Source organism: Xiphias gladius, chromosome 21 (assembly GCF_016859285.1).
Source record: "Xiphias gladius isolate SHS-SW01 ecotype Sanya breed wild chromosome 21, ASM1685928v1, whole genome shotgun sequence".
NCBI lineage: Eukaryota > Metazoa > Chordata > Actinopteri > Istiophoriformes > Xiphiidae > Xiphias > Xiphias gladius.
In genome coordinates, this window is record NC_053420.1 from 15,173,492 (window position 1) to 15,186,981 (window position 13,490).

The 13,490-nt window shown below is 38.6% G+C and overlaps 1 protein-coding gene across 1 annotated transcript in view; it reads left to right on the forward strand.

The window, feature by feature from the left end:
- LOC120783465 (testis-expressed protein 264 homolog) overlaps positions 1 to 12,043 on the forward strand; it is a 31,148-nt gene extending 19,105 nt beyond the window's left edge. The window contains exons 3-4 of the mRNA XM_040116512.1: positions 4,836 to 5,001; positions 10,540 to 12,043. Coding sequence (XP_039972446.1) covers positions 4,836 to 5,001; positions 10,540 to 10,817 — 444 coding nt within the window. The 3' untranslated portion in view covers positions 10,818 to 12,043. The remainder of the gene's footprint in view (positions 1 to 4,835; positions 5,002 to 10,539) is intronic.
- Positions 12,044 to 13,490: the final 1,447 nt, after the last annotated feature.

A 13,490-nucleotide genomic window follows, 5' to 3' on the forward strand; every position in this document is an offset into this window, starting at 1 on the left:
TGTGTGCTTCTAGCATGATGCTTTTGGCAATCCCCTACATTCCAACTAATTTCATTCATTTTTAATCATTTGTTGATGCAGATTTCCTTTCACAATGTATCAGTATAACAAAGCACCATAATTGCAAGGCTTATTTAACTGTGACATGTGAATTAGCTCAATATTTAAACTCACTATAACGATGAAAAGAGCTTGCTTGGTACCTTTTTGATTGGCTCCCCATGAAACAGCTTTGGCATGGCCTGACATTTGTGTACTTGTGAAGCTTGTGAAGGTTTTTTTTTTTCAAATTTCAAAAAACTTAATCAAAGTAAGGTCATGTTCTGTTGGCCCTTGTAATTTCCTATGTCTGTTCCCTTACTAATACTACAATGTAATAATGTTTTCATGCCAGGGAATCAAACAGATAACTTTCTGCCAAAAATATTGCCATATCTGTGCTATGGAGGAAGTGAAGAAAAAATGACATTACTATGACCCTGATACTCTGGACTGCCTTAGGTGCTCTCCTGGGCCCCTGAGGCCCTTACACTGCAGGAGAAGAGTATGAAGAAAATCAAACAAAAATCAATAAATACACTATCCACAATCCCCTACCCAATTACAAAGGCCTACTGACCACAGTTTGTCTCAGCTGGTCTAATTATTGGCCTGCCCTCTGTCCCAGGTCTTCTGTTTGTAAGACACAGCAAAACCTGCGTTACTGTGTAGCTTGCCTTGGTGGGTTAGGTTGTTGCTTTCTCACCTAGCAGTGTCTGTTGTAATACTATATATATATATATATATATATATATATATATATAGGCTCCATGTGTGGGTGTAGAAATAATAAAGGTGTTCTCATGTCTCACAAAACATTTTAACAAAATTATTTATAATCAAAGCTTTCAAAGGTCTTAAATAAAGTCACACAGTTAATTGTAGTTTTTGGTCACAGTTAATAAGAGGTTAAGTTATGAAAATCTTATATCTATGCATCAGGTCTAGCATTATTTCAGCTTGTATGCAATGATGCCTTGTCAAGAGACTTATGAAGAACAATGTCTACTGACCGTTGTTACATTTTTCAGCACTCTTCAGCAGTCAACGCAGATTTCCTTTCCTTTGATCGTTTGGTCAAGTAAATGTCAGGAAATATTTTATACATATACAGTTTCTTAAAGCCCAACATGACTGGATTGCTTTTGTTCTCAGACCAACAGTGCAAAAGCAGCAAATCTTTGCAACTGAGAAACTGGCGCAAGGATTTATTTTTTTGGCCTGGAAAACCACTTAAATGATCTATTATCAAAATAGTTGCCTATTAACGTTCTGGCAGTCTTCTAATTGAGTTATAGTTTCTGCTCTAAACCACTGCTTATGTTACACAAAAATGCACATTATGTACAAGTGCACACCAGGTGCTTGGCTGGTGACTCAGATTAAGGCCCAAGTTGTGATGCTTCTGGATCGTCTGGCACTCCATCCATTATTTAATCTGCCTTTCTGTATAGCTGATGTATGATATTGGGGTCATAATCTGGTCAAATTCTTAACTAAATGCATTCAAAGGCTGCAGCTTTCATGTTGGTGTTGTTGAATGCTGAAAACTACTGTATATCTTGGTTATGTCTCAATTCAAATTTTAAGCTAAATGAAAGTTTCTTATTTTAAAATAGTACCTTAGTTATTAACTTCTTGGAGACCTTCCACAACATGAAGCAATAGAAACAATCAGTAATACTGAGAGCACACGTGGAGAGAGTGGATCATCTTAACCAATCTAACCATCGCTGTTGGTCTGAAAAAGTCAGAGGTACTCCATCTCCTGCCAAAGAGCAGTTTTACTTTTTCATAAATGATTTCCATTAATCATTTGAAACTTTAATGTACTAATGGAGCTTATGCCTCCAGCTTTTGCAAGGATTTCATTTTAGTAATTGTTCAGTGCCTTGGCTAAAAAAAAAAAAAGTGGCAAGAAGACATGAAAAATCTTGACATAATTACAATTACCAAAGACGATGCAACGACGAGTCATTCAGCTTGTGGAAAAAACCTGAAGATTTTATTCATTATTATATGTATTTTAAAGTAAAATAAGGTAACAAAGAGAGAAGCCAGAGTTATAAGTGCATCAATAACAAAATCAAAAATAAGTCATTTAGTAGGGAAAGTAAGAATTTAATCTATATCTTAACTTTGACAAAACCAAATTTTTATGATGGGGCAGCCAAAACGATTTATATTCAAGTCACAGTGGCTGAGGAGTTGGGGCTGATAAGTTGTTTAATCCTACTTCCAGTTTTGTTTACATTTTGAGAAAGTATGTTTTAACCTGAAGTGTCTTTTGCCATCTTGCAGAACCCATGTTTTTCCTCTGCATCTTCACGTACCTGCTGAGAGCTGTGGGGCCATTATGCAGGACCTGATGTACCCTAATTTCCTCTGTAAACACAGGTTTCTCATGATGTCTCCATTTCCCACAACCTAAATAAAAAAATGTCTCAATGACACTAGACCTGAGCCAGGGTCCCCAAACACTGTGTAGCAAATTTAAAATTTGTTGTTATGAATGCCAATATGACACGCAACATCTTTTGCAGCCTTCTGAATCATCACACCTGAACATGATTAATTATTTTACAGGACGCTGTGAAGCAAACAGATATCCACTTTCTTCATCCCTTACTGAACTGTCGCTCTGCAAACAGCCTAGGATTTGTATGAAAGAAGTGTAACAAGAACAGAAGGTCCTCAGAGTGGCTCCTCTCTAGGTTAGGTACTTCATATCCTTTGTTAATTTAGGAATTTCTATTATTTTCTTCTAGGGGTAAATGCAGGCCTTTTAAAACCCAACCTTACTCTGCTCCATCGGCATATAATGCTTTTATGCGTGGATCTCTTTAAGTGTGCCATTAGACTGTTGAGTCTACTTATTTTGTACATCTTGTCTATAGCACTGCATTTGTGATCTCCTCTCCAATCCTTTTATTGTGTAACTTTCAACACCAACCAGCCAATTAAAATGTATTTGGCATCCATTTCACTCTGGAAATGAAAGCAAATATAAACCTGACAAATCTGAGTTTGCCAGTGAAATATTAACGCTGAACCCCTCCATGTAGCTATTGTTCTGACAGCGTGTCTGCGTTATGCTTAATTTAGCATTTGATCATTTATTGATGGGGTCTGAACTGCAAAGTTTAAACTAGTGTGTGTATGTCTACATGCAAGCTTGCACATAAATATGCAATATGTAGCATTCCATGTCTGACTCTGGCTGATGAGCCAAGCCAATGAGGATACACAGATGTTTCTGAAGGAAAAATGCACCAATAATTGATGTTGCTGAAATCACTGAAACTGACAACGCTGTTCCTGCAGACAGCAGCGCGAGGAGCGTCACTGCTGTCATAATTGGGCTAAAAGACAGATGGTGAGAGAGATGATAGGACAGAGTGTGAAAAGAAGTCAGCTGTCTCCTACAAAGAGTGTATCACGTGTGCGTGTGTTCAGTCTACAAACCTGATTATCATATCCTACATTTGCGCCATTACTGTTGTTCCATTAAACCGTAACTACCTGTCAGGTACATCCGCTTTGCTTGAAACTAGAACATCAGCAAGGGCTGCAGGGACTCTATTTTCTCAGGATCTATAAAGAAACAATAATAATCTGTATAATCAGTTTCATCTCAAGGAGAGAGGTCACAAATTTGCCATAGTTTAAGAAATGATTTATGGTCTAAAAGGCTTGGACTAATATAGTTCAAGTCACTGATGAAACGCAGGGTTCAGAGATGGAGGAACAGTGCGAGGTAGGACTACACAGGTCTTCATTACCATAATACCATGCTTTTATTCTCAATTTAATGTACCCATGCCACAAACACTTCAAATGAAAGCAAAAGCCTAATTTTAAACCACACTAAATGCTACAGTCTGTGACTGAAATCCGTAGCCCTTTCTACAGCAAGAAAATAATAGTTTGTGGTTTAGTCTAATGTAGAATATCACATCAGATAAAAATCAACATCTACTTTACTTAATGTCACATTGCATCAAGCAGCAGCAAATCTGTTGCACTTTGGCAGCAGCAAAATGGACAGGTAAAATGAAAAATTACATCAGTTTTAGCAAATTAACACAACTTTACTTGAAATAATTGATAATATGGGGTTACTGCACTGCAGTTGCACTGTGTTTCTAGTATCACTCGACATTTTACATATGCCAAAAGGATGAAAAGTAACAGACACTGGCTTTGCATGAGTGGAATAACAAAACATGGTGTATGAAAGGTTAATAAGCCTGGAGAAGTGAAGTGGCCTCTGTCTTGTTAAACTTCCCATCTCTAGACGAGTGAGGAAAGTAACAGAGAGAGAACAGCAGTTTCAACAGTGTGAAATGTGAAGGCTGCACATTCATAAAGACAGATTATACGGATCTGAAATGTGTTGCATGTAGGGTGTGAAGAGAGGGGGAAATTCTTCATTTTAGTTCAGGGGTGGAGCAGTAAGGTTCTCCTATATGATATCATATCATTTTCACTCATGATTGACTAGAAGCAGACTTGTGGTATTGGCATGTCTCTGCTTGTATCCTACTGTTTCATCTGTCCACTATAGAGTATGTACACGTATGTAAACACGTATGTGTTAATAAGTGTTGATGGGACTCATTTTAACATTGGCAGAGATGACTTCAGAGTTAAATTAGCACTAACAATTTTAAGATATACACAGTCAGCAGACATAAGTCTAAATCAAATGTTTGTGACAACAGGTAGATCTTTAAAGGTAATGCGTAAATCCGGAATGTGCTTTTTATTTTTACCAACTAACACTTCTCTTGCAGGAAAGGAGGCTGTGTGCACACCCGTTCCTTGAGATCTACAGGGAGGGTGAGATCCAGTTCATGGTCCCCTTGGCTCGACAGGGAGATTTCTATGTGCCTGAAGTCCGGCAGGTAGAAAGGAGGCTCTCAGAACAAGAGGAGTCGCACAGTGATACAGAAGTCTCAGGTACATGTACTTCATGTTGTACTGCATAATCACATAAGTTTTTGCTGTACTTACAGGTAAACCTAGAGCAAATCAAAGCCCTTTTTACTCAGGACTAGTGGCCTGCTATTGTTACTGCTAGAAAATGGATGTAACATCCCTAATAATCACATTTCAGAATCATTACATAAACTCTTACTTTATTGCCATACGTGGTCAGACTATGAAAACATGAATGTAGGTTCTGTAATGTCACTCATTGCCTTCTGTTTTGAAAGTATGATTTTGAAGCTTGGATTTTCCACTGCTTGGTACGTTCTGTATATTTTTATTAAATTCAAAGCACTATTAGTTGACCCCCCCCCCCGTTTTGATCCCTTGCTTCCACAGAACAGGCCTTTAAAATGACACTGACACACAGTATTATCACTTTATAAAGTTGATATGGTGAGCAAAAGTTGCGTCTTTACACATCCAGCAGATATGGAGCAACATTAGCATTCATCTGGAGTAGTGTTTCTGGCAACCCGATGACTTTCTGTTCAGTGTTCACTCTAGTTCTGCATTTGGTCTCCACTAACTCTTGAGGGAAATATCTGGCTCTTTCGCTGCTAAATGTTCCACTATGTTCATCAGCATTTAAAAGGGAAAAAGTTAGATTTTTTTTTTTTCTCAGTTCTCAGTTTTCTTAGCTCAATACAGTCAGCTACTTTCTGATGGCCATCAGGAAACTGGATGTCAAGGCACCTGTGTTTTGGCTTCAGCATTCAGCTGTGGTAGTTGCCACTTAGGTGGGACCCAGCGGAATTGGACCTAGTTTCTACTGCTGTTTTGTTTATGAGCAGCCCCGCAGAAGAAAACTGTGACTGACACCTACTTAGGTGTTAATGAAAAGCCCAGAAACAACAGCCTCTGGTCGAAGTGTGCTGACACTCACCAAGGGTCTGTCCACAGCTATACGGACACCATATGGAAATCTTGCTTTCACTGTAAAAGATGCACAAGCACTTGACACTGATTTATCCTCATGAGATATAAAAGCTTGTGAAGGATTGTTTGCAGGAGTCAATATTGGATAAAGTGAGATGAAGCGAGTCTAACCATGAATTCACATGGAGCGGGATAATAAGCTTATTTGGTGATAACAGCTTCATAGCACCTAATTGCTTTGGCTTTGTAGCAGAGGCCATATTGTTCAATTCACTTGAGCTAGACCTTACAATCAATCCAAATATAGCCCCGCTTAAATGTAAAGGACACAAATCAATGTGAAAAAAAAAAAAATCATGAAGAGCAAAACAGAATGCACATGGGACAGCATGGTATAGAGTAAATTTAATATTGAACATGTAGTAGATAGCATGGGTTATTCAGAAATATATAGGATATGATTGGCGCTAAAGCAATTTTTAATTTACTCAAGTGACAAAAATGAATGAGCAACACTTCTAATAATTGTTGATTTTCTTTTTTTTTTTTTTTTTCCCCCATACATCCAGCAACAATGTCCAATAACCTCTGGTTACAGTTTCTCAGAAGTGGGAATTCGCTACTTGTGTCTGCTTTGAAACATTTCAAGGCAAGCAATGTGAAGACTTCATTTTGGGCTCTGGGAACTTGTGGTGGACTTATTTTCACTATTTCCTGTCATTTTATGAACCAAATAATTAATGGATTATTCTAAAATGTCAAAGATGTTTTCAGAAAGTATAAACACCTGTCTAAGATGCCTGTTGCAGTCAATAGTAAGTGAGCCTCCACTGTGTGGTGTATTGGTGTACGCAATGAGGAGCACAGTCTACAGTGGTTGCTTTATAGGCATTTGTTTGAAATGATGTTTGAAATGATGATTTTGGAAAATCAACTTTAACAGAGTGCTTTTATTTTGTTGCTTTTCTTATACAGAGCCACTCACTGCTATAAGAACGAGTTATTTGTCACTTGTTTAGAATATATTGGTCTGATTATAATCACCCTCTCACATCTAATGTCACATCTTTCTTCCACTTCCACCCACAAGCACAAACTACACAACAGAAAACCAAACCTCAAAAGCTCTTCTGCTACAAAGCAGAGTGAAACGGAGTGACGCTGACAAACCCAGTGCTCTTTATGTGTCACGAACACAGTGCAGTGCAGAAGTGGCATTTGGGTGCATGACTGTGAATGGTAATGTGACAGGTAGCCATGCTCCTGTCACACTGGGATCAAATCAGCCAGGTCAGTGGAGCATTCGGGACACTGGAGGCTTCTCTGGTCCATTGGCCCCCAACCCACCCATCCTCTACTCCCTACTCCCCCATACCGATCCCGTCTCAGTGACAGGAATAACCCCCAGCCTTCTCACACATGGCTCCTCACTCTGTCAGTGAGCTGTCTAGAAATCGCCCCGTCATTTTCTAACATACTTCAGCATTGACTCTGATACAAAAGTGGCTCTGCTGTTTCCAGGGCTATTTTTAAGTCTTTTGGGACAAGTTCAAGTCAAGTCTTGAGGAATTTCAAGTCCCTCAGAGAAAGTCAAAGTTATGCCACAGTCTTTATAAATCCAGGGATATGTGTGAATTGAACAAGTTTGCATAGCTGGGTTTGTACTTGGTACAAGGAGTTAATGGGATTCCCATCATAGATACCCATGACACAGGTTTTCATGTACAGTTGAGTGCCATATTTCATCCTTTGATGTCGCCACCAAACTAAACGGGTGTATCATATGAGATGGGGCTGGGTCATGCTTTAACTACTATATTCCCAAGTCTTAAAAGAGTCAAATCTGAGTTGAGTCCAAGTCTCAAGTCCACAGCTCTGACTGTCACCCTTTACACAATATCTTGGTCCACACTTAGTTTGACCCGACAGGTTTTATGCCTGATTATAATAATTGTCCATCTGTAAAGTAAATTGGAGTAAGTACATTAAATCTTGACACACTCAAATTCCAATAAAGGATCAACTGTCACTCCGATGTATGTAGAGACTGATGCCTGAAGGCACCGCTAAACCCCTCCAATCAAATGCAGAGACAATTTTGGCCTAAAAAATGAAGATTTATAATGTATCTTCCAATCCAAATGGGATTTTTCTTCCTCACTGACTGATTACATTTTGTGATTTGCTTTAGACGTGCAACCACCAGAGGAAAAACCAACATGAGGCCAAACTTGTTGCTCTTTCAGAGCTGAATATCCATATTTTTGATGTTTTATTTCATTTTTGTCATACCTTCATCAGTCACATGCACTGGAGTTGGATCTAAATTAATCAGAGAGAGCTTGTGGCTACATTCAATTGTGTTTTTTTTTTTTATTTGAATTTTGAATGCATTTTTATGAAGATAAATAGGAGTTTTTCTATACTGTACATTGTGTTTAGCATGGATTTGCACACTTATTTTCTTCCACTAGGTGAAAATCATTATAGTCCATTGTCCGGAATAAATGATTTATCATTCAGTCAGCTATGCAGTTTGCATGCAGCTAGTTAAAATTCTCATTTCTCGTGGTCCACCTCATGTTCCCGCTTCAGTGTGTTCTCAATTCTAGCCCCACTCTCAAATCTCTGTCAACATGAAGTTATTTCCACTGCAACATCTCTCGCGTGCTCTCATCTATTCTACTTTCATATTTTGGGGATGTGTGACACAACATGAGCCTATAGGTCTTTTAAGTTTTGAGTAAGTGCAACACAGCAGACAAAGCAGCAGGCTAAGCCCATGTAAACATACAGCATTTCTTTGTAAACTAGCAGAGTAGCTCCTGTTACAATTTTCAATATTCTTAAATATTTTCAGTTTAGTTAATTTTCTGCACTATTTATATGTTGCTACGTAACTGCATTTCTTCTTTTTGTACTCTAATTGTATTGTTGGACATCTCTTAACTTGAGCTCAGAAGTTTAACACGTCTCTGAAGTGTATCTTTCTGTTTTTTACCTTTTGAAGTTAAATGAGGAATGGGAAAAAAATGTTTCGCTTTACTGTTTTGGTGTCTCGATAGCCTGTCACAGAGTTATTGGCAAAGTCAGCAGCTACCCCCACTATATTTGTCTTTTTCTTCATCTTCCTCAATCCTCTGTCTCTAAATGTATGTTTGATTTTGTGTAGGCTGCAGCCGGTGTTCACCTGAATTCCCAGAATGAAATGTTGTGTATTTTTAGAGAAAATACATTTTCTGATTGATAATTGGTGACTTTGAGCACCGAAAAATTGTGACATTATGATAAAGTCTTTGCTTTAAACTTCTTGCGTATACACATTCTTCCTCAGTTGCAATGAACTGTGGTGAGAAGACTTAGTTTGTCAGCTAGCCATGCTGTTAACGGCACAAACCTCAGCTACTTCTTAGAATTTGTCCCATGTCATAATGTATTTATCAACTGCAACATGACGATTAGCTTCCTTCTGGCTTCTGTCCACTGTTTCATGTGAAAAGTTAGTTCTTGCCATCTGTGTGTATCATCATCAGGTCTGCAGTTAATGACAGGTTTGCTTGGTCTTAGGAAATATGGATTTGAGAAGAGCGTTATGTGCAAACACTCGCAGCCCCAAAGACGAAAGGTCAAGAGACACACAAATATGACATTGATCCTATTAACCGGCAAAGCACAAACTCAGAAACACTGAGGAGTGGTCGGGCTGCCTATATGATCCCTTTCAATTAAAGAGCGAGGGACCTTTAGCTTCCAGGAGTTTCTAATTAACAACATTTCAGTGCACATTTTGACTCCTGATGACTTCAAGTAAGTCACAGCACAGGGTGTTGCTGCACATCTCATAGTTCATTAACAACCAGTAAAATGTGTGACAAGCAAGATACACTGCGTCTACTCTGTCATGCAAAAAAGCAAAAGAATTTAAAAAAAGGATTATAAATATTTTCTGTCTTTTCCGGAGTTGAACTTCATGCAGTTTTTCTGGTTCCTCATTCATTAATCACCCCAAACCAGACCGAATGTGCAAGATGCAACAGTACTCGTGGTTTTTCTGCACAACTTGTAGATTTATGAAAATATAACAATGAAACACATCAGAAGAAAACCAGCTAAATAAATAAAAAGGGCGTTGTAAGCAAGGGTTAGCCTAATGTATGTCATTTAAAAAAAAACAAAAAAAAACAGTCCAGTATAAGCATAATAATCCATCGACAGCTTTAAAGTCGCTACAAAGTTTTAATACCACTTAAGGATGTTGGTAGTCTTGTCTCTATCACCGGCCCTGAACTATTGTAACAATCTTTTAAAAATCACATGTGGTCACACTATATGAAACATTATGTACAGACACTATTTCAGTTCAAGATACATTTTCAGGAGGATATTTTTCTCCATGCATATGATGTACAAATGATTCATCAATTTGGTGTAAAATAAAGGAAAAAATATGGAAGACATAATAGTTGTTCTGGACCAAAATCACTGTGCAGCTCAAATACCATCATGCAGATTTTGGTTGAATCGCAGCCCTGTATTTTTGGGCAACCAGGCTTTCCTCATGTGGTGTTTGTTTATAAAAGCCCTCTCACCATCTGTCCATCCCCACCCTTTGTTTTATCGCTGCTCTAGGTGCAGACTCGAACAGTGAATACAGCTCAGGGAGTGGGGTTCTCCTGTCAGACAGCAGAGAGACGTCCCTAGCAGCCTCCTCGGTCCACTCTGTGGATCAAGGGGATAGAGACTACAGAGGGAGAAGATCTGGGGGAACCTCGTTTACAGAGCTGGTCTGGGAGCAGGCTGGTGGACAGCAGGAAGAGAGAGAAGAACGGCTTCATGTAGACTCTGGCCAGAAAAGCCCGGAGGTTCCCACTCAAGCATGGTGGGGCGTCGTTGGAGGGGAGGAGTGAGAAGTTAAGTTAGACATATTAGAAGGATGAGAGAATAAAGGGATTGGTCTTGATTTCTCGTGTTGTCTGCAAATACCATGAAAAGACCAAAACAAAAACAATGTCTTAGTCAGTTTCTCAGTATTTTGTGCATTCCCTACCCAGCCCATTCTTTCCTACAGAATATGTTCATCTTTGAAAACAGGTCAAGAATATAGAATTCTGTTTTAAAACAAGTTAAATGTATTTTCTGAAAAAAAAAAAAAACATTTGCTAAAACTGTGCTTTTTAGCACAGCTTCTATAGAGCATTTGTTGAGGACTATTTTTATTTGTGGATTAATCCACATTTTCTGTGTTATTGTGTAGTTACAGCAGCAGGACGGTGTATGTGGGATCAATCAAAAAATAAACGACAGTGTCTGCATTCATTGTGATGAAGAAACATGTCTGCCAGTGCAACGGCATATCTCATGGATGTGGGGGGTTTTTTGTAGTCTTTGGACAACAATGGAGGTCTGTGACCGAGGAATAAGCAATATTGGGCTTTGGCTACACAAACAACTCTATCAATTAATTGTTAATTTTGGTCTTTTCATGGGGTTTGTTGACAATACAAAAATATGGAATATCACCAGACTTATACTTGAATCTTTTAAATGCACAGTTTCAAGGTGAAAGTGTTGACAGAAAACAGAACATATCCAGGTAGCCTGAGTTTCTTGAAACTTTTTTACAGAAGTGAGGCTGTTTGTCAAAATGATAAGGGGTGACTGAACTGAGTATTTGTTAGCCAAAGCATTTTACTTGAATATGTTCCACTATTATTATTTTATCTCTACATCTGAAATGATCATAGCTGTTGTGAAAATGATCAAATTCTTTGACAGATGTCTTAATTTTGCTGGACTGAAGCTAACATTAGCTAACAAGATGTTTGTTTGTTAAATGAGTGTAACAATATAAATATAGGGAATTCTGTTCATTTCAAGTATATTTGGTGAGTTGTTTACAAAGGAACTTGATTATTAATCATTAATAACTGACAAAGCATTGGAATTAGTATGAACACATAGAACTCACAAAATGGTCTGTACTGTTTTTTTGTTTTTTTTGTTTTGTTTTTTTTAATTTCCTGTGTTTTGAATATTTGTGCACCTTTTTATGAATGTTACAGTGTGTATTTTTAAAAGGCTGTGTGTTGGCATAGCTCTGCTGGTGATTTCTAAAGATAAAGGTGTGAATGAATGCACGATGACCTTCTTCCTGTAGTCCTCCTGACCACCTCTGAGATTTACGACGTGATTATGGCGAGTGTGCAGCCACGACAAGTGGGCTGACCATTAATATTCATTTCGCCATGGCTGAAAGCAAATCTCTGTGACTCTACTTTGTATTTACAGTCGCTCTACATCTGGCCTCTGGGACCCTTAAACCCCCCCCCCCTACACACATTCATTCCCAGCTTCTTCATTTTCTGTTTAGACATGAAATTCTGTTATTTTACTCTCTCAGCCTTTCTCCCATCTGCTCTGTCTTTGCACAGGCTAATTCCTGTTTGTTTTTTTTCTCCTTCTGTTCTGTCTCTCTCTCTCCGTCTTTGAAATAAATATGGCATCCTCAAAGACCACCTGATGACCCACAGCCTGTAATGTATGTCCATTCATATCCCTATCCTTTATCTTCCAACAAACAAGAGATCACACTAAGCTTCTCACAGCAAGTTATGCTCGCTTGGGGGGCGCAGGCAGCACAAAAGGATGTGCATGTGTCAAATCAAGTGAGAGACGAGCCAGTTATATGCCAGCTTCAAGCAAACAGCCTTTGCATATTCTGAGCTCATGCATGGGCATTTAAGATTCTCCAGATTATCATTTCTACTTTGACAGAAATGAGTAGCACTGCCTCTCGCTTTACTGTTGTGTGTTTGATATGACTAAAAAAACCTGACATCAAGGCTTTCCTATACTATAACTGTGGCATTTACAGATAAACTGTCACTGGAAGTGTGGGTCATCCTGCAAAGGCTACACACTGACCCGTCAGACTGCGTTCAAGCCCAGTGAAAACCTGCAGCAGAGAGGGTATTTTATCCGAACTAAAGCAGTTGATGATTAACATTTTAACAAAGCCTATGCTGGAAATCTGTCAACCTATCTTTACAGCTATTATGAACACATAATCATAGTGCATAAATAAATAAAAAATGCAAAATCAAAACATTAAAGTAGGTAGATCCATTCAGCTTCACAATACCACAGCTCCTTTCACTGACCGGGGCTCTTTGGTGCTGATCCAATCAGGGAGCAGGTTCAGATAGCAGCCTTACTGAATTATCTGGGTAACTGAGTGAAACCTGGAACAAATCTTGGCCATCGGCTGATTTGGGATTTTACACAACAAAGTTATCTAGATAACCCAGTAAAACTTACTTCTTGGATCAGGCCTCAGTAGCATGGTGTTAGAGTCAGCCAGCCACCATTTGTTTTTGGTTTTTTTTTGTCTGACTTGCATTTGGGACGTTATCTGTCAGTTCGGTCTCTAAGGAAAACAATATCGCATTCATGGAGATCTTTACCCCGCTGATTATTCATTAGAGTGATTTTGTTGACATTTTCTCGTTACACTACTATATGTTCTTACTCTTCAAGAACATGGAAATTTGGAAAAACAAACAAACCAGGTCTCTTACACT